Source organism: Sciurus carolinensis, chromosome 12, assembly GCF_902686445.1.
Source record: "Sciurus carolinensis chromosome 12, mSciCar1.2, whole genome shotgun sequence".
Taxonomy (NCBI): domain Eukaryota; kingdom Metazoa; phylum Chordata; class Mammalia; order Rodentia; family Sciuridae; genus Sciurus; species Sciurus carolinensis.
The window spans coordinates 106,034,807-106,059,905 of record NC_062224.1 but is presented as its reverse complement, the minus strand read 5'-3'; the positions used below and the strand labels follow the sequence as shown (position 1 = coordinate 106,059,905).

Sequence of the window (25,099 nt, the reverse complement as noted above, 5' to 3'; positions counted from 1 at the left end):
AGTTCTGGGTGAGAAGTTAGCTAGTTTAAAAAATTATTCACTTAAATTATTTATTTTTCTGTTTAGTTTTGGTGCTGGTGCGGGGAATCAAACCCAGGGCCTTGCCCATGCAAGTCAAGCATCCTACTGCTGAGGAGCTACATCCCCAGGCCGAAATTCAATTTAGCGTGGTCTTGGTAGTTGCTCAACCTGGCAGAATCATGTGGCAGAATAAATTCACATACTTTCTGGAGGAATATGCTTTAAATCTGGACCTCAAAAAAATACCAAAGAATGTGAGCATACCTGTATTAACTCTGTTTTCTTAATGAAAAGGGGGACAGTAAAACACCATGTCCCCAAATGCCCCCTTTTTGTGATCAAAAAGCTAGCCAAGCCAGGCACAGTAGTGGACTCTTGTAATCCCAGTAGCTTCAGAAGACTGAAGGAATGAAGGTGCTTTTATCCAGGGCATGCTATGAGGGACAAGGCTCTGAAGGTTCAGCCTGCAAAGGATTTGTCAGGAACCACTGAACTCTTCCTGAAGCAGTCACTAATCCAGTAAACCTTTCCCAGGAACTCATAGTCTTGCATGCCATCTCTGGGCACTTTCTTTGGTCTTTCAGCAACCTACTCCACTGACCGTGCACAACTGGTTGTGAACTTGATGACCACTAAATACATGAAAATCCGGGCGATTCATACTAAAACCATACCATGTTTCCTGTCACGTGTGTGAAGGTGTAGAGCAACAGGATCTCCCTACAGGTATTTCACTACTAGTCGAAGTTGCTACAACCACTTAGGGCGCCATTTTGGTGTTCACTGTTTTGGAGTTCTTGGCCTGGCTACAAACCACCCCAAACTTACTCTGCCTGGCTACAAACCACCCCAAACTTAGTGACTTAAAACAGTATCTCATAGTTTTAGGGGTCAGCAAGTTGGAAAGACTTAGTTCTGTAATTGATTTTCTATTTTCAATTGGACATTTGGAGGTGGGGCTGCTGGGGACTGGTTGAGGTCTCTCTTCATATTGTCTCAGGGCCCTTCTTGGTGATCTCTCCACGTGGGCTGATAGAGCTCACATCACGTGGCCCTCTGGTCTTAGGGTGGTCACAGGGCTTACAAGAGAGTTGAAATTTTGTTTAGTTGGAGATGGACACAATACCTTTATTTATTTTTAAGTGGTGCTGAGGATGGAACCCAGTGCCTCACACATGCTAGGCAAGTGCTCTACCACTTAGCTACAAGCCCAGCCCCCAGGAGCTAAAGTTTTTAAGAACAAGTGTTTGAGTTAACAAAGTAGAACTGCATGGCCCTTTATGAAGGAGCCTGGTAGGTTACACAAATGCCTTCTGCCATACTCTGCTGGTGTTAAGTGTTACAAAAAGCCCACCGCTTTTTTTTTATTTAATTTAGGAAAGAATTTTTATTAGTTGTTGATGAACCTTTATTTAATTAATTTATTTATATGTGGTGCTGAAGATCGAACCCAGTGCCTCACACATGCTAGGCAAGCGCTCTAGCACTGAACCACAACCCCAGCCCTAGACTCCACCTCTTAATGGAAGGTGTGGCAAAGTCATATTATAAAAAGTAAATGAGGAATAGAAGATTGAAGATATTTTCAGGGTGCTATGGTTTGTATCTAAAATGCCCCCAAAGGCCCATGTGTTAAATGCTTTTCCCCAGCCTGGGGCTATTGGGAAGTAGTAGAACCTTCATGAGGCGGGGCCTGGTGGAAAAAGTTAGGTCATTGGGGGTGTGTCCTTGAAGAGGATATTGGGATGCTGGCCACTTCCTGTTCTTCTCTCTTTGCATTCTAGCTGCCAGAAGGTGAACAGTTCTTAACCACCATGTGTTCCTGACACAGGGTACCGTGCTGTTACAGGCCCAAAGAAATATAGCCAAGCAACCATGGGCACAAACCTCTGCAATTGAAGACTAAAATAAACCTTTTCCTTTATTAAGTTGATTATCTCAGGTATTTTGTTACAGTAATGGAAAGTTAGCACAGTGACCATGTTTAGAAAATATAATCTGCCACAACCATTGTGTATTAAAATTGAAGATTTATATACCTTTTTGACTGTAATTTCATAGCAGGTATTTGCCCTAGGAAAATTCTTTCCTATGTGCACCTGAGATGCAACATGTTGTAACTACAAATAACTAAAACAACCAAAATGTCCAGCAATATTGGAATGGCCAAATACAAAAGAATATTCTTCGCAAATAAAAATAAATGATCTTAAGCTACACATGTTGACATGGATGAATCACAAAAGAAATGTGCAACTCAAAAGGCACATATAATATATACACACTCATAGATAATATAGAGGTCACAAATAAGTGAAGGTATTTATACTACTTTATGACATATTGTTTAGGAAGACATCTACCTTTGTGATGAACTAGTAATCTACAGAGAAAAACAAAGGAATGATTGCTCAAAGGAATTTTGAGACATTGATTTCAGGAAGGGAGAAGAGGCTCAAGAAGCAACCTTGGAGGTATGTACTGGGAGCTCTAAGGTTCTAAGATGTTCTTTTATTTTTTTAATATTTTAAATGTTGATGGACCTTTATTTTATTTATTTATTTATATGTGGTGCTGAGACTCAAACCCAGTGCCTCACACATGCTAGACAAGTGCTCTACCACTGAGCCACAACCCCAGTATCAAGATGTTCTGTTTCTTAAGTTGAGTGGTAACTTTTTAGTTATCAGTTAATTATTAATTTTTAAAACATTTATATGTTATATATACTTTCATATTTATGATAATTTTCTCAAAATTTGAAAAAAACATGCATTATATTAAAGACTCAGTCATATGTATGAATGAGTAAAATCAGCAGAAAACTATTTATTTAATTTTATTTTATTTTTGGTACTGGGGGTTGAACCCAGGGATGCTTAACCACTGAGCCACATCCCCAACACATTTTACTTCATTTTGAGACAGCGTCTCACTAAATTGTTGAGGGTTTTTTTTTTTTTTTTTGCTAAGGTACTCAGGTTGACCTTGAACTTGTGATCCTCCTGCCTCCACCACCTGAGTCACTGAGATTAGAGGCATGCTCTACCATGCCAGGCTACAAACCTGTTTTTCTAAGAAAGTCTACTAACCAAAAAATAGAAAACTTGTTTTCTCCTCTAATGGTATAAAACAATCTTGTTTTATTGATTGATTGATTGATTGATTGATTTTTGAGGTACTGGGGATTAAACCCAGGCTCTCAGTCTTGCTGGCAAGCACTCTACCACTGAGCTACATGCCCAGACCTGGAAAACATTATTTTCATGTAGTACTATTGATTTGACAGAGTAGGATGCAAAATTTATATTCATTTTAAAGATAAAACATGAGACTTCAAAGATTGAGGAATGGAGCCAAATGACTGAATTCCTGAGTGAAGCATTCAAATGTACTTTCTCTAAGGGATATTTTGACAGAAACTTTGAGAAGACTTGGGTCTTCTCACCGACCTGATGACTCATTATCTCCTGAGTGTTCCTGTTTCTTCTGACTTCCATGCTTTTGTTCCTGACATCCCCACCATAAACCATTCAAGTCATAAAATTTACTTGGTAAGGAGGGAGTGAGTAAGAAGGCCACTTTTCTTGCCTGGAACTAGAACGATTTTGACCTACATTCTTTGTTGTCACAGAAGGGAGACAATCTTCTTAGGTTTGTGCAAGTTTGCTTTGATCTGAAATTGAAGACAATACGAATGGTGATCCACATTGTCCACAAAATGGTACAACCTGTGAGGGAGTTTTTCCAGTTTATAGCTGGAGTTAATCTAATCCAATTAATTAAATTGATTAATTGATTTAATGAAATCAGTGGAAACTTAAAAATTATTTTTGTTTTTTATTATTTATTTATTTATTTATTTTATTGTAAACAATACATGTTGTTTCTCTGTACATGGCGTAAAGGCATACCATTTGTGTAATCATCAATTTACATAGGGTAATGTTGTTTGATTCATTCTGCTATTTTTTCCCTTCCCCCCCACCTCTCCCACCCCTCTTTTCCCTCTATACAGTCCTTCCTTCCTCCATTCTTGCCCCCCTCCCTAACCCTAACTCTAACCCTAACACTAACTCCTCCCACCCCCCATTATGTGTCATCATCCACTTACTAGCGATATCATTCATCCTTTGGTTTTTTGAGATTGGCTTATCTCACTTAGCAAAGTATTCTCCAATTTCATCCATTTGCCTGCAAATGCCATAATTTTATCATTCTTTATGGCTGAGTAATATTCCATTGTATATATATAACACAGTTTCTTTATCTATTCATCAATATTTTTGTTTTTTAAAAAAAGAAAAATTATTTTCATTACTTAGAATTATTTAGCCCCAGCAACCTACTAGGTAATTTTAGTCAAATTTCTAACAGATAGCTATTCCTTGACTGCTAAAATCAACAGAATTGTTACTTGAATTTTTACTGGTGATTTCAACACTTAGATGCTAGTGGCACTGGAAGGTGGACTGTTAGAATATTGCAAAAAAGGAACTTATAATATCCCCGAAGTTTAATGTCTCTCCACCTCTCACTCTAAAAATTGTACCAAGAAGATGTATGTCTTGTTACCACACGTCAGCCAACCCCGAGTCAGTGAATCTCTCACCTATATAAATTGCTCATTGTGTCAAAGGACACTCAGCGGTGGAGTAGACTGGGTGAACGTGTTCTCTATTGCACTTGCTTTCTATGTCCTGAGGACAAGAGGCTCCAGTTTCAACACCTGTCATTCCTGCCTGCTGGGTCTTGAGGCAGGAGTGATCTGTGTATGTGATCACGCCCCCTTCTTGTGGATGTGATCTCCTGACATTAAAAACCTGTTTATTGGGGCTGGAATTGTGGCTCAGTGGCAGAGCACTTGCCTAGCATGTGTGAGGCACTGGGTTTGATCCTCAGCATCACATAAAAATAAATAAATATAATAAAGTTATGTTTATTATATTTATTTATTTATTATATTTATTTTAAATAAATATAATATATTTATTATATTTATTTTTTCTTTTTTTAAAAAACAAAAATAATTTTAATGTCCACTGATTTCATTAAATCAATTAATTAATTTAATTAATTGGGTTAGATTAATTAATTCCAGCTATGAACTGGAAAACCTCCCTCACAGGCTGTACCATTTTGTGGACAATGTGAATCAACATATGTTGTCCATCTACAACAGAAAAAAAAAAAAAAAGTGTTTATTGAGTGTCTACCATCACTGTCCTGGATACCACACAGGGGAACCAGGAAGGGGTAAGACTATATCTGCTCTTTGTGAGTTTTACAGGATGGTGTGTGTGTGTGTGTGTGTGTGTGTGTGTGTGTGTGTGCGCATGGGTATTCGAGAAGACAGAGTGGAGGGAGGTCAGAAAGTCTATAAATAACTGTGACATAAGGCAGAACACATATGCTGTATGTAGGCATACCAGTAACACTTGTGAGATTGAGCCTGAGGACAAATTGAGACCCACATGCAATTTAAATCTTTAAAAGTTAGACATCAAGTTAATATACTCTCAAATAAAATATAACCACATAACTCAACAAATCATCCTTCATAACAACCAAATAGGAAGATATGTGTGAAGCTATGGTTTTTATATGATGGAAACAGAAGTGAAATGTCAAAAATGAAAATTCCAATATTATGGCATATTTTGGCTGAAGATTCAGTGATGTTTTGATGAGGAATATGATTAAAACATGTAATTCATATAAAACCATGTATTTATTATGTAACTTTTATTTTGCCATCAATTCAACAAGTCATTAATTAGGTTATCATGAAAGCTTTTATTTGTGTTCTATCTAAAGCAATCATCTAAAGGATTAGTACACAAAATGTAATAAAATTTAAAGTGTACAAAACCTGAATATGTTGACTATATTTTTATTAAGACTGTCGATGTAAAAAAAGAAAACAAGAATGTTGAAATAAAAAATGTAAAATAAATATTATTTTCATATCTTTTAAAAATAATCTTTTTGTGTGTATATGTGGTAGTGGCCACTGAATCCAAGGGTGCTCTACCATTGAGACACATCTTAGCCCTTTTATTTTTTATTTTGAGATAGGATCTCCCTGAGTCACCCAGACTGGCCTTGAACATGTGATCCTCCTGCCTCTGTCTTCTGAGTCACTGGGATTACAGGTGTGTTACACTGCACCTGTCTTAAAATATTTTTATGTATTAAAATTTAACAAAAGAATAAAATTATAACTAATTAATAGTATTTTAAATAAAATTATTTAAGTAAAACTGACATTTAAAACTTTTTTTCTTTTTGTTCGAAGTCTTAAATATAGTAAAGCACACCAATCTTTTTTTTTTTTTTTTGGGGGGGTGCTGGGGATTGAACCCAGGGCCTTGGACTTGCAAGGCAAGCACTCTACCGACTGAGCTATCTCCCCAGCCTCAAAGCATAGCAATCTTAAGCTGGAAGAACTTTTATGTGTGCATATAGCCATGTAATCACCACTTAGACACTGAATATCTATTTTTAATTTTGGTAGTGTGAATTGAACCCAGGGCCCTGTACATGCTAAGTATGCACCCTACCACTGAGCTTCATCCACAGCCTAACACAGATCTTTTCTGACATACCCACATGCTTCCTCATGCCAGTTGTTTTAGCTCAGAACCCTGCAAAAGGTAACCACCATTCAGACCTTTATCGCCATTTAAGAGTTTTTTTCTATCTTTTAAACAAATTTATTGAGGTATAATTCACAAAACATATTATACACCTACTTCAAGCACACAATTCAAAAGTAAATTTTTTTTTTTAGTATTGCACAGGGTGTGTAACAACAACCCCAATAACTTCAGAACATTTTCATCTTAAAAAGATTTTTTAAAAAAATTTTGTGGTGCTGGGGATTGAACCCAGGGCCTTGTGCATGTAAGGCAGGCATTCTACCAACTGAGCTATACCCCTAGTCGAAGCTACCACTCTTGATGTGCCCCCAATTCTCCCACCTCTAGGCAACTGTCTGACTATTGTCTCTATAGATTTGGGATGTCCCAGATGAGGTAAATCATACAACAAGTGGTCCTTTGCAATAGCCTTTCTGTATTTAGCATGTTTTCAAGATCCATCCCTGTTAGAGCATGTGGCATCATTTCTTTTATGACTGAATAGTATTCCATTGTACAGATGTACCATATTTTATTTTTATTTTTGGAGGTGCTGGGGATTGAACCCAGGGCCTTGTGCATGCTAGGCAAGCACTCTACCAACTAAGCTATATTCCCAGCCCCCCATATTTTATCTCTTCTTCAGTTGATGGACATTTGGGTTAGTTCTACTTTTTGCTATGATGAATAGCAAATAAGTGTGGCCTCCTATTCTCAGTTCTTTTGGGTAAATAACTAGGAGTAGAATTACTGAATTTTACGGTAACTGCCAGACTGTTTTGTAAGGTAGTTGTACCAGTTTTACATTTTTTTTGCCATAAAGTCTATTTGGTCTGATACAAATGTAGCTACTTTTATTTTTTTATGGTAGCTTTTTGTATAATTTTCTTTCTTTTTCTCCTGTTGGTACAGGGGATTGAACCCAGGGGGCACTTTGCCACTGAGCTACATTCCCAGTCCTTGTCATTTTTTATTTTGAGACTGAGTCTCACTAAGTTGTCCAGACTGTCCTCAAACTTGTGATCCTCTTGTCTCAGCCTCCTGAGTTGCTGACATTACAGGCATGTACCACCACAGTCTGCCCTTTATTGCTTTTGTAAGGTGAGCATTAAATTCTTGCAGTTTTTGTTTATCTGAGAAAGTTTTTAGTCTGTCTTCATATTTGAAAGAGTTTTCCTGATTGCAAAACTTGGTCACCGGTTTTCTCCCACATTGGTAACTCATCTTACTGCTTTCTTGCCTCTATTGTCTCTGATGAGGTATTAGCTAATAATCTTTCAGAGTTCCTGATAAATTGTTCCTTCAAGATTTTCTCTTTGTCTTACATGCTTCCAACATTTTTACTATGATGTTGTAGGTGTGGATTTCTTTGAGTTTAACCTAGTTGGAGTTGAGTTTCTTGGATATTTAAGTTCACATTTCTCAACAAATCTGGAAATTTCCATCAACTATTTCTTTGAATAAATACTTTTTCTGAACTGGGGATGTGGTTTAGTAGAGCACTTGCCTAGCAGATATAAGACCCTGAGTTCTGGGCTGGGGATATAACTCAGTTGGTAGAGTGCTTGCCTTGCAAGCATAAGGCCTGGGGTTCAAATTCCCAGCACCACAAAAAAGAAAAGACCCTGGGTTCGATCCCCAGCAATGAAAAAGAAAAAAACTTCTTTTTTTTTTTTTTGCAGTGCTGAGGATCGAACCCAGGGCCCTATGCTTGCAAGGCAAGCGCTCTACCAACTGAGCTATCTCCCCAGCCCTGAAAAAAAAATTTTTTTTTCCTGTTTCTTTTTCTCTCTCTTCTCATTCTGGTACTCCCATTATTTGTATGTTGGTGCACTTAATTTTGTCACATTTCTCTGAGGCTAAGGATTGAACCCAGTGCCTCACGCATGCAAGGCAAGTGTGCTACTTGAGCCTCAGTCCTTGAGGCTTCATTTTTCTTCATTCTTTTTTTTCTCTCTGTTCTTTACATTGCATCATTTCTATTGTTTTATCTAGAAGTTAGCTGATTCTTTCTCCTGTCAGTTAAAATCTCCCAATGAGGCCCTGCGTTGAATTTTTCAGTTGTACTTTTTAATCCTAACTTTACATTTAGTTCCTTAAATTATTTTCTTCTTATTGATACTCTCTAATTGAGGAGACACTATCACCACAGCTATCACAGCTGCTTCTATCTTTTTTTTTTTTCAGTGCTGAGGTTTGAACCACATGCTTTGCATGTGTTAGTTCTACCACTGAATTGTATCACAGCCCCGCTTCTTTTGCTTTTTAAAGGCATTCCATTAGTTTTTAAAAACATATTTATAATGGCTCCTCGAAGGATTTAATCTGACATCTGGGCCCTCTCACAGGAGATTCTGTTGCCTGATTTTAATTCCCCTGGCATGAGAGCCATGTTTTTCTATTTCTTTCCAATAAAGAGAAAGGGAGAATCACAGATTAAAACTCGTTTTTTAAAAGTCATTGAAAGACATATGCAGGAGAAGTTATGAAAACCAAGAAGTAAGAATGTTAGAAAACAAAGAGAAAGATTCCCTGGGTCTGAGTTTCATCTAATATTTTATTGTATAATGTGGACATAAAACATAGGGAAAAAGTTGGGTTTATAAATTACTTCAAAATTTCTTTGTAAGCCAGGCATGGTGGTGAATGCCTGTAATCCCAGCAACTCAGGAGGTTGAGGCAGGGGGATTGCAAGTTCAAGATCAGCTTCAGCAACTTAGGGAGGCCCTAAGTAACATAGTGAGATCCTGTCTCCAAAAATAAATAAATAAATAAATAAATAAATAGGGCTGGGGGAGATGTGGCTCAGTGATTAAGTGCCCTGGTTCAATTCCCAGTGCCCCACCCAAAAAAAAAAAATTCTTTATAGAGCTATATCAACCAGATGGGAACAAAAGAAGAAGAAAAAGGAAAAATCTCATAGGTTGGGTCAGTGAGTTAAAAATGAACTTCAGTGTACAAAAGTTGAAGGAGACAGACTTGGGGGAAATGATAGTCATAGTATAGCTGGTATTTGAAATATAATTTATAATACTATAAAGATGCCTTGAAGTCACTGTCAACTAGCTCAGTGTTTTCCTTAAAGGATCCCAAAGCTAACAAATATTGGAAAATTACACGCACACACACAAAAATAAAACCACGCTCAATCTAATCTTATTACTGCATCATTGTGCAGTAATAACCGTCTGAACCTTAAGGAAAACATAATTGTCTACAAATACAGAGACGGTCAAGAAAGTCATGGAAGCTGGGCACAGTGGTGCACACCTGTAATCCCAGCAACTTGGGAGGCTGAAGCAGGAGGCTAGCAGCCTCAGCAACTTAGCAAGGCCCTAAGCAATTTAGCGAGATCCTGTCTCAAAATAAAAAATAAAAAGGGCTGGGAATGTGGCTCAGTGGTTAGCACCTCTGGGTCAATCCATGGTGCTGGAAAAAAAGAAAAAAAAAGCAAAAGCAAGGAGGGCACTAGAGAAACTGTAGTTGATAGTGTAGAAAGACTGGGAATTTTCAATACTGAAAGCATGGAAGTTTAGAAGGAATGTAATTAAAGTGTATAAAATGATAAAGTTTACTAAATTATTGACTAAAAATTGACTAAGGGGAACCTTCTGAATTTACAAAGAGAGACACATCAACACAAATATAATCAAGTTCTAATTTACTTACAGGTAATAAATTAGTTACTTCAAGAAGAGCTTGAAGTCACCAAACAAAAATGTCCATAAAATATATCAACATGAAGAATGAGCTCTGGGGCAACCCCTTGGGTCTCCTCTCTCTAGGAGAGTTCTATTTCCATTCTTGAATAAATCCTACTCCTTTCACTCTTTTTAAAAATATTTTTCAGGGGTGGGAGGGGTGGGGGGGAAAGAAAAAAATAACAGAATGAATCAAACAGCATTACCCTATGTAAATTTATGATTACACAAATGGTATGCCTTGACTCCATGTACAAACAGAGAAACAACATGTATCCCATTTGCTTACAATAAAAAAAATATTTTTCAGTTGTAGATGGACGCAACACCTTTATTTATTTATTTTTATGTGGTGCTGAGGATGGAACCCAGTGACTTGCTCCACCCCTCCAGGCAGGTGCTCTCCACCAGTGAACTATAGCCCCAGTCCTCCTTTCACTCTTAAAGAAAGAAAGAAAGAAAGAAAGAAAGAAAGAAAGAAAGAAAGAAAAAGAGTGAGCTCTGGGATAAATCATGGAAGTTGAGTAATAATCATGTGTCAATGTAGATTCATCAACTGTGACAAATGTACTAATCTGGTGGGACTGATAAAATGAGGGAGGCTCTATGTGTAAGGAGGAGGGAGTTTTTCCTAACAAGTTTGTGCTATTTATCTAATAAGGAATTAATCTACTTTCCTTATGGAATTAAAGAATCCAAGTTGGGTGAATAAAAGAACTAGTCACTGTCATTTGGAGAGTCATGGGAAACAATCTCTAGTGATAGCGTCAAAAAAGATGATTTGGGTCATGAGCATATGTGTGTTTTTACCTGGGGTGGTCAGAGCACTCGTCACCAGTGATGATTCAGGAACTCTTGATGTTGTTTCCTCATGTGCGTACGTCTTGAACTGTCGTGACATCTGTGGGGGCGCCCGGAACACACTTTGCTATTCAGAGTTATAGAAGATCCACGGAGTCAAGATGGCATCCCACCTGACTGGGATGTATGGTTCTTACCCTTGTATATGAAGCCTTCTCTTTGTAGAAAACAAGTGAAAAATAGCTTTCAAGATGACTAAGTCACAAAGAGAAGGAATGAAATTGTGTCTGACCCCATACCCCACAGCCTTATACCTTCAGTTTGTTTCCTTAACTCATTCAATACATATATCAGGTGATGCATAGATGCTGTGTTGGGTGAATCAGGAATACTTAAAGGAAAGAGGATTCCAGCTGCAAGAATTTTAAGGGGCTGGGGAGATAGCTCAGTCGGTAGAGTGCTTGCCTTGTACGCACAAGGCCCTGGGTTTGATCCCCAGCACCAAAAAAAAAAAAAAAAAAAAAAAAAAAAGAATTTTAAGGAACATACCGGGCAAGGTCTGTGTCCTGGTTTATACTTGCCTCATTCTTACTCCATCTGTTGAATGTCAATGGTGAAGTTATACATAGTTAGGATGGGTTGGAGACTTAATGCCTGTTTGGAATCATTAAGGGGATGTAGCCCTTTGAAGAACTGAGATTGTTTGTGTTTTAAAACCTGACTTGGTTCTCCTGCAATTTCCCTTTAAGTAAAGCTTATTCCCTGTAGAAGCCAGTGCCTTCCATGGAGAGGCTCAATCCCCAGGTTCAAACCATTGTTCTTTTCCTTCTCCACATCAAAATTTAGCTGTATCTCTCAGAATACTAGGTGGCCTTTGTTTTTGTACTTTTTTTAATTTAAAAAAATATTCTGCAGTAACTATGCAGTATTGACATAACCAGAAAAAATGTGATAGCTTTTCTATTATAAAAACAAAACAAAACTTGATTGCTTCTTGGTCAGTTCTTCTCAGTATGGACTAATAATGTAGCTTAAATATTAACTGAAGTAAAGCTTATTCTTGTTCCTTCTCCAGGGTGTATTTTCTTATCTCAGTCAGGCTTAACTCCAGCCACCTAGCCTGCTAAATCCTGAATATACCCTTTACCTCCACATCCAAATGCTAATAATTCAGTTAATTATCCTTTTAATGCCTCTCAGATATGCCTCCTTTCTATCCCACTTGCAACAGCTTTAGTTTAGGCCTTTATCCATCTCTCACCTATATTACCACATCACCTTTCCAATTAATCTATCCACCTCCAGTTGAATCTCCTTCTAGTATGGTCTCCAAAATCATGACTCCCTCCTACTTAATATCCCTAACTGGCTCCCCGCAGTCTGAGAGTCTGAATCAGAATGTCTCATAGACTTTGACCTCCAAATTCAAGTCTGGACACCAACTTTACCTCTTGCCACTTTTCTTTAAAAATAATCAACCACCTGCATGTCTCCTACATGATTCTGGTTCCTTCCTGTCTTCTGGCCTTTGACCCTGTTTCTTCCTTTGGACAATTCCTCCTCTCTTCTTTGATAACTAAACTCACACTGGTTCAGAAAGCTAGACTCAGTTAATCTTCCTTCATTCTGCCTTCCCTCTCCGGAAGATAATAATGTCAACAATAATAATTGTTAGTATTGATTGAGCACTTATTTTCTTCAAAAATTGTTTTAGTTGTAGATGGACACAATGTCTTTATTTTTGTGTGGTAGGGAGAAGGGAACCCAATGCCTCACCCATGCTAGGCAAGTACTCTACCACTGAGTCTACCACTCAGCCCCTTGATTGATTCTGTCTGCCAATACTTTGAAAGTATTAACTCATTTAATACTTACAATGACCCTGTTAGGTAGGCACTGTTTTTTTAAACCTCTTTTTATTGTTATACTTATCATATTGTTTTGAAATGGCTCAGTTGTCTATCTCCCCAACAGACGTATTCATTTTTATCTCCCTAGTTACAAGTTCCCTACACATTTTTTTGGAATATGAATAAGTTTACATTAGTAATTAACCAGGACTTGATCTTAAGGATTGAGTGATGGGAGATTTTAAGGTCAGTGGGGGGACATGCTTGGATCCCAGACAGGCTTTTGGAATTCCACCAATCATATAATATGGTTCTTGCCTTTGCACTAAATGATACTGCTATCCTCCTAGTTGCTTAAGGAAACAACCTGGAGTTACCTTGTTTACTACCTTTCTTCACACCTGTGCCTCAGGGAAATATCCTGAAATCTTTCAACTTCTATTTCCATAGTAACTCTCCTAATCTATCCCATAGACTTGCCCAATAACTTCCTTTTCTTCTCTGGCTTCTCCTTGTTCCATTTCTGCTCCCCTCCAAATTATTCTCTATAAAATAGGCTAACTTAAAAAAGAACTTTGTCTTTCCTTTGCACTTCACCAAATAATCCAGACAATATGATTAAGCTCCTGCTTAACACTACAACCTCCGGCTCATACCTGTGACTCAGCGTGCTGGGTCCTCCTGGCCTCCTGTTCCTCAAGCCAGCCAAAGTTCTTCAGTGTCAGGGCCTTCACACTCATTGTTCTGTCTGGAATGCTCTTCCTTCCCATTGTTGGTGTGCCTGACTCCTCCTCATTTAGGTCTTAGTTCAGGTTACCTCAGAAGGTCACCTACACCTTTGTCTTCACAAAAGCTATGCAATTAACTATTATATCTAATTTATGTCTTAAATCTCTGAATTTTTTTCTTTTTCTTTTTTTGGTACCAGGAATTGAACCCAGGGATGCTTAACCACTGAGTTACATCCCCAGCCTTTTTTATTTTTTATTTTGAGACAGGGTCTCTACAAGTTGCTGAGGCTGGACTCGAACTTGCGATCCTCCTGCCTCAGCCTCTGGGGTCATGGGGCTTACAGGTGTGTGCCACACGCCCAGTTCTCTGCATTATTTTCTCTTTGATTACAAAGCCTCAAGTTTCCTTTTAAATTACTGATTGTGGATTATTTCATGTCTTTCTTTAACCACTCTGATGTGTTTTCTTTTAACATTTATCAGTAGCTGCAATTGTCTTGTTTGCTTGTTTTACTAGAAACAAGCTCACAAGTGCAAAGCCTGCTTCTGTTTTATTCACTGCTGTATCCCCAGCACCAGGAAAACACAATTTTTTGAATGAATAAATGAAATAATGAAAAGGTAGTGTCTTCTTGGGGTGTATATAAGGTGGCCACTGGAGTCCCCACAGAAATGAATCCCTGTGTTCTTATTGCTCTTTAACTAGTGGGAGGGGAGAGGTGACGTACAAAAGCAGTGAGGATATACCAGACTCTGCCATACAGTTGACAGAAGTGGCAATCCCAAGTGTTGTAGAAGAGACAAAACTGGGCCAGTCTGTCAGTGACGGCCAGTGCCTTTTAAACTCAATACAACAGTGCTGCCCACTATGGGTGTCTAGAGGAACTTTCACATACCTACTTTGTTCAAGTCTATAGAGCCAGACTGGGTAGCAGCAAGCCCATAATGCCAAGTACTCAGGAGGCTAAAACAGGAGGATCCCAAGTTGAGGTTGGTCTTAGCATCTGAGAAAACACCTGTCTCAAAAAAAAAAAAAAAAAAAAAAGTTTGTAGTGGTAAAGCCCCTGGATTCAATCTCCAGTACTGAAGAGAAGGTCTATTGCTAGTGGTGCGTTTCAGTAAACTTGGGTCATTCCTTCAGGGCTTCCTGACCTGGAGAAGAGTGGCCATCTCAACAGTGGTTATCTCAATGGGATAAGTGAAGGGAGTAATTAGCCAGGCCAAGTTGGATGATACTGGTTTGCAGGCTGTGAGTGTGATTCTTCAGTCTCTTCTTCTTAGCATTATATTTTACCAACCTTTACCCCAAATTCTTCCACAACCTTGCCTTCATAAAATCTAAGCGATTAACTGTTGGATCTCATCTATGTCCTAAATCTCTCTGCATCATTTTTTCTTTGATTATGAAGTCCCAAGGTTCTTTTTAAATTACTTGATCGTCCCTTTATTTCACGTGACTTCTTTCTCCTTATCTAGTTCGCATGTTGCTGAAGGACACTGTCAAGCATGATTTACAGAGCATAAGGTTACTCATGGCAAGTGTTTCTGGCTAGTGTTTCTGTTTTGTTCCTTGACGTTCAGTTTCAATGTCAATGATCCACCGTTCCAGAAGTCCCTTTTGCGAGTCTACAGAACCAGCACCAGACTCCCCTGTCCCATGCTACCACGCAGGATGCCTTTTCCGACTTGCAGGAAGTTGTCTCGGTTGCGTGTCTGCCCCACATTCGATAAATGGGTGGAAGTGGAGAGCACGCTGTTGTGGCCGATGTCACCAGCTGCTAGTAAGAAGCTCCGCTCGCAGGGCGCCCGCGCCAGCGGAGGGCTCTGGCGCCGGGTACCCGCGCGCCCGGGAAGGGGAGGGCAGTGGGCGGGGCCTGCGCTCGCCGGGACCACCAATGGAGTCCCGAGCTCGAGGGCCGTGCGCGTGACGCAGGCGAGCGGGCTGGAGGTTGGGGGCGGAGGGGCGGGCGAGCCGGGCGCTTTATCTCCGTTTGCCGCTGGGCTGGCGGCGTTGCGGGCCCTGGCCCCGGGACGGCTTTCCCTGCCGACCTTCCCGCCGCCGTGCAGTGACGGCTGCCCAGCCCGGCCCTCTTTGCCGAAGTCCCGCAGCCCGGCCGGGGCCCAGGTAATGCCCATGCTGCCACCTTCCTTCTCATTTCCCGTCCGGGTCCCCCCGCCTCAGCCCGCGGGGAAGGGGAGAGAGGTGGCGGCTGCACCTCGGGCTCTGCGGGCCTGGCCTTGTCCAGGGCTGTCCGGTCCTCGCAGCCGGGGGAGGGGAGGCGCCGCCAGTCCCCGGGAGTTTGGGAGGGGAGGACGGGAAAGTTGCCGACGGGCGCCCATCCGCGTTACTGGCAGTCGTTTAAACCTCGGATGCTCGTTTGGTGTCCCCAGTCCTGTGGCATCTCTCAAGCCCGTAGTACAGAAAGTTGTGAATTAGAAGGCGATTTATTCTTTAAAAAAAGCGAACCAAAAACTGCACTCAGGAAGTCATCTTTTTGCTGATTTAGGGGAAAAAAGTGACAAGGGAAGGATGGCGCAAGAAAAATGTCAAAATCTGTGTAGTTCGTGGGCTCGTGTTGTGTTTTTAAATATTAGGATGTAGTTTTTAAAGTTTTTATCTTTGATCTCAAATGTTAATAGCCATGTAATTTGTATATATACTTAGAAGTTATTTGTAAGAAACATCTATAAACTTAATTCTCTTAATTCACTTGAATATTTAAGTGGCTGCCACTTGTTTAAACTACCCCCCGCCCCCGTACTTACCTTCCTCCCTTAAATACAGACTTCAACTTGAAGAATTTTTTTTTTTTTTTTTTTTTCCCTCCTTGTTGGCTTTGAGCAGCATCATGAATGACCAGTTAAGGAAGTTTGTGCTGCTGCGGGCCTGGGACTGGGTTTTAGAAAGAGGTCTTTGGCATTAGGAAGAGTAAGAGGCGTAATCGTGGAGAAAAGCACATGTCCCAGTGTATCATGTGTTTGGAACCCCTCGAAGGTTTCACATTCTAAGTGAGCTCACTCTTCCTGTCGCCAGCTCACTGGAGCTTCTTTTCCCCTTCAGGCTCAAGCCACACTGGCTTTAATTTTTGTTCCTGGAAAGCCTCCTCTTTGCTTATCTCCTTGGCCTTTAAGATTTCCTTCACCTCTCCCATTCCCCTGCTTAAGTCCAGCTCCTAATCATTCCTAAAATATCAGCCCAAATATTGTTTCATTTGGAAATTTAAGCCATCTTGTCTCCCTAACACTCTGTAGTCTCCTTACCAACAATTAATCATTAATTGTAAAGAGTTACGTTAATTTGATGCTTTAATTTTTTTCTCTACTAGTAAATTTCGTGAAGGGTGGACTAGTTTATCTTTATGTCTTCTCAGGGTCTAGCCCAGCACCTGGCACAAGAAAGCACAAAAGAAGGGATTTTTTTTTTTTTTTTTTTTGTACCAGGATTTGAACCCAGGGGCACTTAAAGACTGAACCACATCTCCAGCCCTTTTGATTTTTCATTTTGATACAGGGTCTTGCCAAGTTGCTCAGCTAGATTGCTGAAACTGGCTTTGAATTTGTGATCCTCTTACCTCAGCCTCCCAAGCTGCTGGGATTACAGGTGTGGGAACCCTGCCCAGCAGGAAGTAACTTTTGAATGAGAAACATTAACTAGGGAAGAGTGACTGTTTCCTATAGGAAAGAAAAAGGAAATGATTTTAACAAAAGCACCCCCCCCTTTTTTTTTAATTTAGCACATTGGATAAATGATTGTACTGACTGTATAGATGTAAATGAAATTTGCCCGTGTCCTTCAGTTTTGCTAATTGATTAAATAACCCATTTCTGCTATATGTAGAAGTTGTAGGGTTGCACTAGGGCAAATTTGTTTGGAAGGAAGAATGTCAAATAGTTTATGTTTTGGATTTAAAATTCTACCCACAGTTGTTTCTCTTTCCTCCTACTGAACCTAAAGGTGATGTAGCAGAGTTCTTCACCAGGAATAGCATTCGGTATTCATCTGGGACAGATATATTAGGTTCTTTTGAATGCTTTATTAACAAGAATACTACTGGCAGGCTAATGTTGACACTTTTTTCAACACGATTCATTTATTTCTCAAACTAATATTATTTGTTTTCTAACAAGTTACTTATCACACAGAACATTACATAACTGCATTGCACAGATTAGTTTCTCAAGTTCTTGTTGAATCAATCTGTTGTATTTAAAAATAGCTATCTAGTCAACTTTGTGTCACCCAGGAGGAACATATTTGCACTTCTACTCACTGGCTGTGACTTTTTGAACAAATTTCTTAGCATTTAAGAATCTCTTGCTTACCTGAAAATAGAGTGGACATGTTAAATGGGGTGGTGTACACTAGTGCTTGGTTCCTCACTGCTGGACCTCTTGAGAGGCTGGCTAGTCTTTTTTTGGTACTGGGGATTGAACCCACAGGTGCTTAACCACTGAGCAATATCCCCAGTCCTTTCTATTTTGAGACAGGACTTTACTAAGATGCTGAGGCTGACTTTGAATTTGTGATCCTCCTGCCTCAGCCTCCCATGTTGCTGGGATTACAGGCGTGCTCCACCCTACCCAGCTAGACTGACTTGTCTTATGATCACTGTTCATTTCCTTAACTCATTTTGCAACCCACTTCAATCTATTTGTCCTTCTTCCCGAAACTAACTATGCATGTAGTTAAGTAAATCACAGCTATTAAAGTCCTCAAATTGTGAAATATCTACACTCTGGCCCACTCTCCATTTTTTTCCCTCCATTTTTTGTGTTATACTTGAATTTTCCATTGACCCTAGATTACCTTTTCTTGAATCTTCTAACTTGATTTCCAGTGTTGTTTGCTCTTGGTTCTACTCTAATCTCTTTTAGGCCTTTTCTTTTTATTGTTAATTCTTTTTTTTTAATCCACATTTTTTATTGGTCCCTTGTAGTTCTACATTATGATAGAATTTGTTGTTACATATTTGTCCATGCACACAATGTAACAATATAATAACAATATAATTTGGCCAATATCCTTCCCTAGCACTTCCTCCCTCACTTCCTCCCCTCCCCCCATCCTCTGGTTCCTTTCCTCTATTCTACTGATCTCCCTTTGATTTTCCTATCCCCACTTTCTTTTTTTTTTTTTCCCCCACTTTTTTTATTGGTACATTGTAATTGTACATATTGATGGGATTTGTTGTTACCTTCCCCTCCCCTTTCTTTTCCTTTTTCTCCACATAGGAGAGAAAACACATGACCCTTGACCTTCTGATTTGGCTTAATTAATGTAATACTCTCAAGTTCCATCCATTTTCCTGCAAATGACATAATTTCATTTTTCTTTAGGAGTGAATAAACCTCCTTTGTGTGAATATACCACATTTTCTTTGTCTGTTCATCTGTTGATGGGCACCTAGGCTGGTTCCATAATTTGGCTATTGTGAATTGTACTGCTATAATCACGGGTATGCATGTATTGCTCTAGTATTTAACTTTAATTCTTTAGGATAAATACCAAAGAGTGGTACAGCTGGGTCACATGGTGGTTCCATTCCTAGTCTTTTAAGGAACCTGTATACTGATCTCTATAGTGGTTGTATTCAACAGTGTAAAAGTGTTCCGTTTCCTCCACATCTTCTCCAGCATTTATTATTGTTTGTATTCTTTTTTTCTGGTGGTGCCGGGGATTGAACCCAGGGCCTCATGCATGTTAGGCAAGCACTCTACCAACTGAGCTATAGCCCCAACCCTTTTTTGTATTCTTGATGACCGCCATTCTGAGTGAGGCTTTTCCCTAATTGCTAATGATATTGTACATTTTTTTCATGTATTTGTTGTATTTATTTTGAGAATCATTTATTTAGTTCATTTGCCCCTTTATTAATTGGGGAGTTTTTTGCTGTTAAGTTTTTTGAGTTCTTCATACATTCTAGATATTAATCCTCTGTCAGAAGAGTACCTGAGTCTCCCTTTCTGTAGGTTCTGTCTTCACATTCTTAATTGCTTCTTTTGCTGTGCAGAAGAAGCTTTTTAATTTGATGCCATCCCCTTTATTAACTGTTGGCCTTATTTCCTAAGCTTTAGGTTTTCTATTAAGAGAGTTGTTGCCCATGCCTAAATGCTGGAGTGTTGACCTTATTTTTTTTTTCCTACGAGTTGCATAGTTTCTGGTCTAATTCCTAGGTCTTTGATCCATTTTGAGTTGACTTTTTAAAAATATTATTAGTTGTAAATAGATACAATCCCTTTATTTTATTTATTTATATGTGGTGCAGAGGAGTGAACCCAGTGCCTCACATATGCTAGGAAAGCGCTCTACACTGAGCCTTGATCCCAGCCCCTCTAGTTGACTTCTGTGCAGGATGAGAGAGAAAGGTCTCTTTTCGTTCTTCTACACAGGATAAACCAGTTTTCCCAGCACTATTTATTAAAGAGACTGTCTTTTCTCCAGTGTGCGTTTTTGGTACCTTTGTATGATCAGATGACTCTGTGTGGGTTTGTTTATGTATCCTTTTTTTTTTTTTTTTTTTGGTTACAGGGATTGAACTTGGGGGTACTTGACCATGAGCCATGTCCCCAGCCTTATTTTATATTTTATTTTGAGACAGGGTCTCACTGAGTTACTTAGTGCCTCACTTTTGCTGAGACTGGCTTTGAACTTGAGCTCCTCCTGCCTCTGCCTCCCAAGCCACTGGGATTATAGGTGTGCGCCACTGCACCCAGCTGTTTCTGTGTCTTTGTCCAGAACCACAAGTAAGTGCCAGAGTAGGCCACAGGCATGTTCAAGTAGGCTGAAGCAAGGGTAATCATGAGGACTCCATAAACTGTGTATCTGTTTTTATGCCAATACCACACAGTTTTTGTTATTATTGCTCTGTAATATAGTTTTAAGTCAGGTGTTGCAATGCCTCCAGCATTGCCTTTTTGGCTTAGAATTTCTTTGGCTATTCTGGGTCTTCATTCTTCCAAATGAATTTTAGGACCATTTTTTCTAGTTCAGTGAAAAATGACATTGGTATTTTGATGGGGATGGAATTGAATCTGTATATTACTTTTGGTAGCATGACCACTTTAACAATATTAATTCTACCTGTTCATGAGCATGGATAGTCTTTCTATCTTTTTGTGTCTTATTTAATTTCTTTCTTCAGTGTTCTGTGGTTTTCACTGGAGGTCTTTTACCTCTTTTATTCCTAGGTTTTTTATTTTTTCTTTTTTTTTTTTTTTTAGGTTTCATGGATGGGCTTGTTTTCTTGGTTTCTTGGCAGATTCGTTGTTGGTATGTAGGAAACTGATTGATTTTTGTACATTTATTTTGTAACCTGATTACTGTTAGTTCTTTAAGTATCCCATAATAATTGGGAAAATTATTTAATCACTCATAAAAAGGAATACTAGTATCTGCTGTATAGTTTGTTAAGTAAGTGCTGTGTAAATGTTAGCTGTATTATTCCCGAGGTTACCTCCCTGGGAGGCTTCCTGAGTTCATGTGCCTTGTCCTTATCTGTGCCTGTGCACTAATGAATGAGTCGTAGATCTCTATCTTCAACCCAGGCTTGTATATTCAGCTGGTCATAATCACTTGGCTGCCTACAGGCACATGATGTTGAACTACCTACTCCTCTCCCTCTTCCCTGAATGTAATTACGTAGCATATTGGCATGCCTGTAGCTTTAGTGAGTTTTCTATATGAACAGCTGCCTTGAGCTTGTACCCAGCGGGATATCTCAGGGACTACTCAGGTTAATGTTTAAACTTTATCTCATCTCCCTTATCTCTCCACTCTTTTATTATTTTAATAAACACATATCATTTGAGCCTTACTTCAGGTCTTTATTTTTTGTCTCTCCTTTCTCTAGTTTATCCTTTCCTTAGGTCCTGAGTTTAATTTTCCTCAAGATAAATATGCAGTCACTCTGTTTAAAAATCTTCATTAGGCATTAGATCTCTCCTTCCCTCTCTTCTTTTTTTACTTATTAAAAAAAATATTTTTAGCCGTCAGTGAATCTCTTATTCATTTATATGCAGTGCTGAGGATGGAACCCAGGGCCTCGCACACGCCAGACAAGCGCTGTACCACTGAGCCCCAGCCCCAGCCCCAGCCCTTCCCTCTCTCCTTTTTTCTTTTTGGGTGCTGGGGATTGAACCCAGGGCCTTATGCTTATAAGGCAAGCATTCTACCGACTGAGCTATCTCCCCAGCACCCCCTCTCTCCTTTTGTTTTCCTCTTTGGTGGAACCCAGGCAGGTGCTCTATCACTTAGCTACGTCCCTGGCCCGAGTTTTTTTTTTTTTTTGTAAGTTCCAGACTTCTTCGAATGGTTCCTCTTCTTCGAATGGCCTTGCCCTTTCCTATCCTGGCTCCAGCCTCATTGCTTCTGCTGGAAGAAGGGACCTAAACTTCCCTGTTCAGGACACCTTTCTTCATTGCCCCAGGCTCATTGGGCATAGATTTGTGTTTGTGTTCCCTTCACACTCTACACCCCTGTCACTGTCCAGTAATACTAGCAGGTGTGATGATGATGTTTTGTGTCTTTCTCCACTAGTTCTCAAGTCTTTGGAAGCACATGTTGTAAACCTTGTATCCCCGGTGCCGGACTTATGTTAGCTCTCCATGGAGCATTTGAGTTTCGGAGACTGTCACCAGGGCCCGCGCTTTTTCCTATGTTCTTCAGAGTGCTCACTTGTTTCATCCTATTTTTATGCTTCGAAAACTTGTATTCCTTCTTTGAACTCTGCTCTGATGTTACCTTATCCTTGAGGACTTGTTTTGACTTTCTTAAATTGTTAATTATGACTTCTTTCAGCACATTTTGTGTTTGTGTATGTGTATGTGTGTGCATAAAGAATACAGTGGGGTAGGCCTCTGAAATATTATAACATTTATCTAACATCACGGAAGATTACAGTGCTTAATAATATGTGTGAATTTTTCAGTTGATTGGTACATACCTTTTAAATGTCAGAATTAAAAAAAAATAATTTCAACACAAATGAAAAATTTCCCCTTGCATTCTGTTTAAACTACCATAGCCATTTTCTGATGTCGCGGGTTAGTAAGGCGTAAATGTCAGCTCTCATCTGCTTTGCTGATGTATTGGGAAACTAAAAAACATATTCCCTTTGGTCTTACACTAAAAGACCTGTCCTATCTCTTTTTAAGTTCTGGTTCCAATTTTAAAGCGTTCTTTCTTCTTTTGTTGTCTTTTATAGTTATAGTTATGCCTCTCACAGTCAATACTTTTTTCTATTTGAAAATGAGGACAGGATTACCCACCTCCTAAAATTATTGTTAGGAATAAAGGAGACAATCTATAGAAAGGATTTTTTTTTTTTTCATAGAGTTTAGCTGACAACAGGTATTCTCTAAAGAGAACTTATTAACAGTTCTCATTTATTATTCTAATTATTTGAATTGTTTCAGGAGAAAAAAAAAAATCTCAAGTTTGATAGATCTTCCAGTGGAGTAAAGGGCATGACATCTGTCAATAGTTCATCAGAGTCTTTTAGACAAACTGTAGAGATGGTTCCTGAATGGCTGATGTTGATGAAAGTCTTAAGCTTTAGAACAGATCATGTTAATATATATACATGCAAGTTAAATCCCAAACTCATTAATCATGTTATGTTTGTGTGTTTATTTTTGAGCTGGGGTCTTCCTGTGTTTCCCTGGCTGTCTTGAACTTCTGAGCTCAAGTGATTTGCCTACCTCAACCTTCCAAGTAGGTGGGATACAGGCACGTACTACCACACCTGGATAATTGTTTTACTTTTTAGTGTTAGCACATAAAGTTATAAAGAAGTACAGAGTATTAGGCTCTAGTCACACCAGCATTTGACTGATGGATCCAGGAACATGTGGTGGGCAATCTTGTTCTCACTGTATATGAAAATACTCAGTAATGATTTATGAATTCGTTCATTAAACTATATGAAGTGCAGAGTGTGTTTCAGGTACACTTCTAGATATTTGTTTCAAAATGGTGGGGATTATAGTCCCGTGGGATAGATGGGAAATAATAGTATAATGTATTTGTACACAAGTGCTCTGATAGGGTCTTTCAAAGTTGCCTAGGGCTTCACTAAGTTGCTGAGGCTGGCCTTGAACTTGGGATCCTTCTGCTCCAGTCTTCCAAATGACTAGGATTCCAAGCACACTTGGCTCAGGGTGTTTCTTTCAGGTAGGGCAAAGAAGGAAGTCCAGAAGAGAGGGGACAGTTGAGCAGAGAACTTAAATGAAGTGAAGGAGAAAGCCTGAGGGCAGCCTCTGGGGCTTCTTCAGGAACGTTCAGGCAGAGAAGGTACCAGAGGGAGTGGGGGCGCTCAGCTTGTTCAGAGATAGCAGAGGGCTGGGATGTCGCTCTGTGGCAGAGCCCTCGTGCACTCCTGCACTGTCTAGCATGCCTGAGGCCCTGAATTCAACCCCAGCACTGCAAAAAAATGAAAACAAAATCCAGTGCTTGAAGGGTTTTAGGAAAGGACCTCACTTAATCTACCTTAACCTTTTAAAAAGTACTCTGGGTGCTGTGTTTAAAAGAACAGAAAAACAAAAACCCAACTAGCTGGGTGTGGTGGCACTTGCCTGTAATCCCAGTGCTTTAAAAATTCTTGGTCTTTTTTTTTTTTTTTTTTAAATATTTTGTTGTAGTCGTACGTGGACATACTACCTTTATTTTATTTATATGTGGTGCTGAGGATCGAACCCAGGGCCTCACACATGCTAGGTGAGCGCTCTACCACTGAGCCACAGCCTCAGCCCAAATTCTTGGTCTTCTGAAATCTTTCCTGGTTTAGTCTTTTTGCAGGACTGTCTTTCAATGATTTAGCTTTTGACATAAGGTTTTCTCTAAAGTAGATTGATGATTTCTAATCTTACCACCAAGGTTTCCTGTAATGTTTTACTTTTCTACAGGATACCCAGGCTTAATATTTTTGTGTGTGTCTGTTAAACAGCATTTGTGTATCAAACTTGGTTTAGTTTTTTATTTTTGAACTAGCATTTCTAATCAATATGAGATAACATTCAGCAAAATATTATTTTAGCTAGCATGTATAACTTTCCTATGTGATAAAAGTGTAATTGTCTTTTTCACTTATTGAAATGTTTGGAGTAGATTGTGATTCTCTCTGGAGTCTAGGGGATCCCCCACCATCAATTAAGAACCATGGTAGGATGTACGGAGCTGTTAACAGTAAAGATGTCATGCAGGGCATCCTCCCAGCAGGTGTTCCTCTGGTTGTGGCATGATGGATATATTCACTTCCTCTCCTAATGCTTTCCTGTGGACTCCAGGTACTTCCCACTAGATTTTGGAAATTCAAGGAGAAAATAACTACATCATCCCCATCTGGCAAATTTAGGCT

General features: G+C 39.3%; 1 protein-coding gene and 2 non-coding genes across 6 annotated transcripts in view; 1 reads left to right on the top strand and 2 right to left on the bottom strand.

The window, feature by feature from the left end:
* Positions 1–7,207: 7,207 nt before the first annotated feature.
* Positions 7,208–7,280, bottom strand: Trnaa-agc (transfer RNA alanine (anticodon AGC)). The gene has a single exon. It is a non-coding gene; the product is annotated as a tRNA-Ala (tRNA).
* Positions 7,281–15,712: 8,432 nt separating this feature from the next.
* Positions 15,713–25,099, top strand: part of Soat1 (sterol O-acyltransferase 1) — a 53,070-nt gene continuing 43,683 nt past the window's right edge. For 2 of the 4 annotated variants that reach the window (XM_047520694.1, XM_047520692.1), the window contains exons 1-2: positions 15,713–15,870; positions 20,967–21,015. In XM_047520694.1, coding sequence (XP_047376650.1) covers positions 20,976–21,015 — 40 coding nt within the window. In that variant the 5' untranslated portion in view covers positions 15,713–15,870; positions 20,967–20,975. Of the gene's footprint in view, positions 15,871–20,377; positions 20,490–20,966; positions 21,016–25,099 lie in introns of those variants that run through there. The other 2 variants (XM_047520693.1, XM_047520695.1) reach the window with 2 other exon arrangements.
* Trnav-aac (transfer RNA valine (anticodon AAC)) lies at positions 19,409–19,481 on the bottom strand. The gene has a single exon. It is a non-coding gene; the product is annotated as a tRNA-Val (tRNA).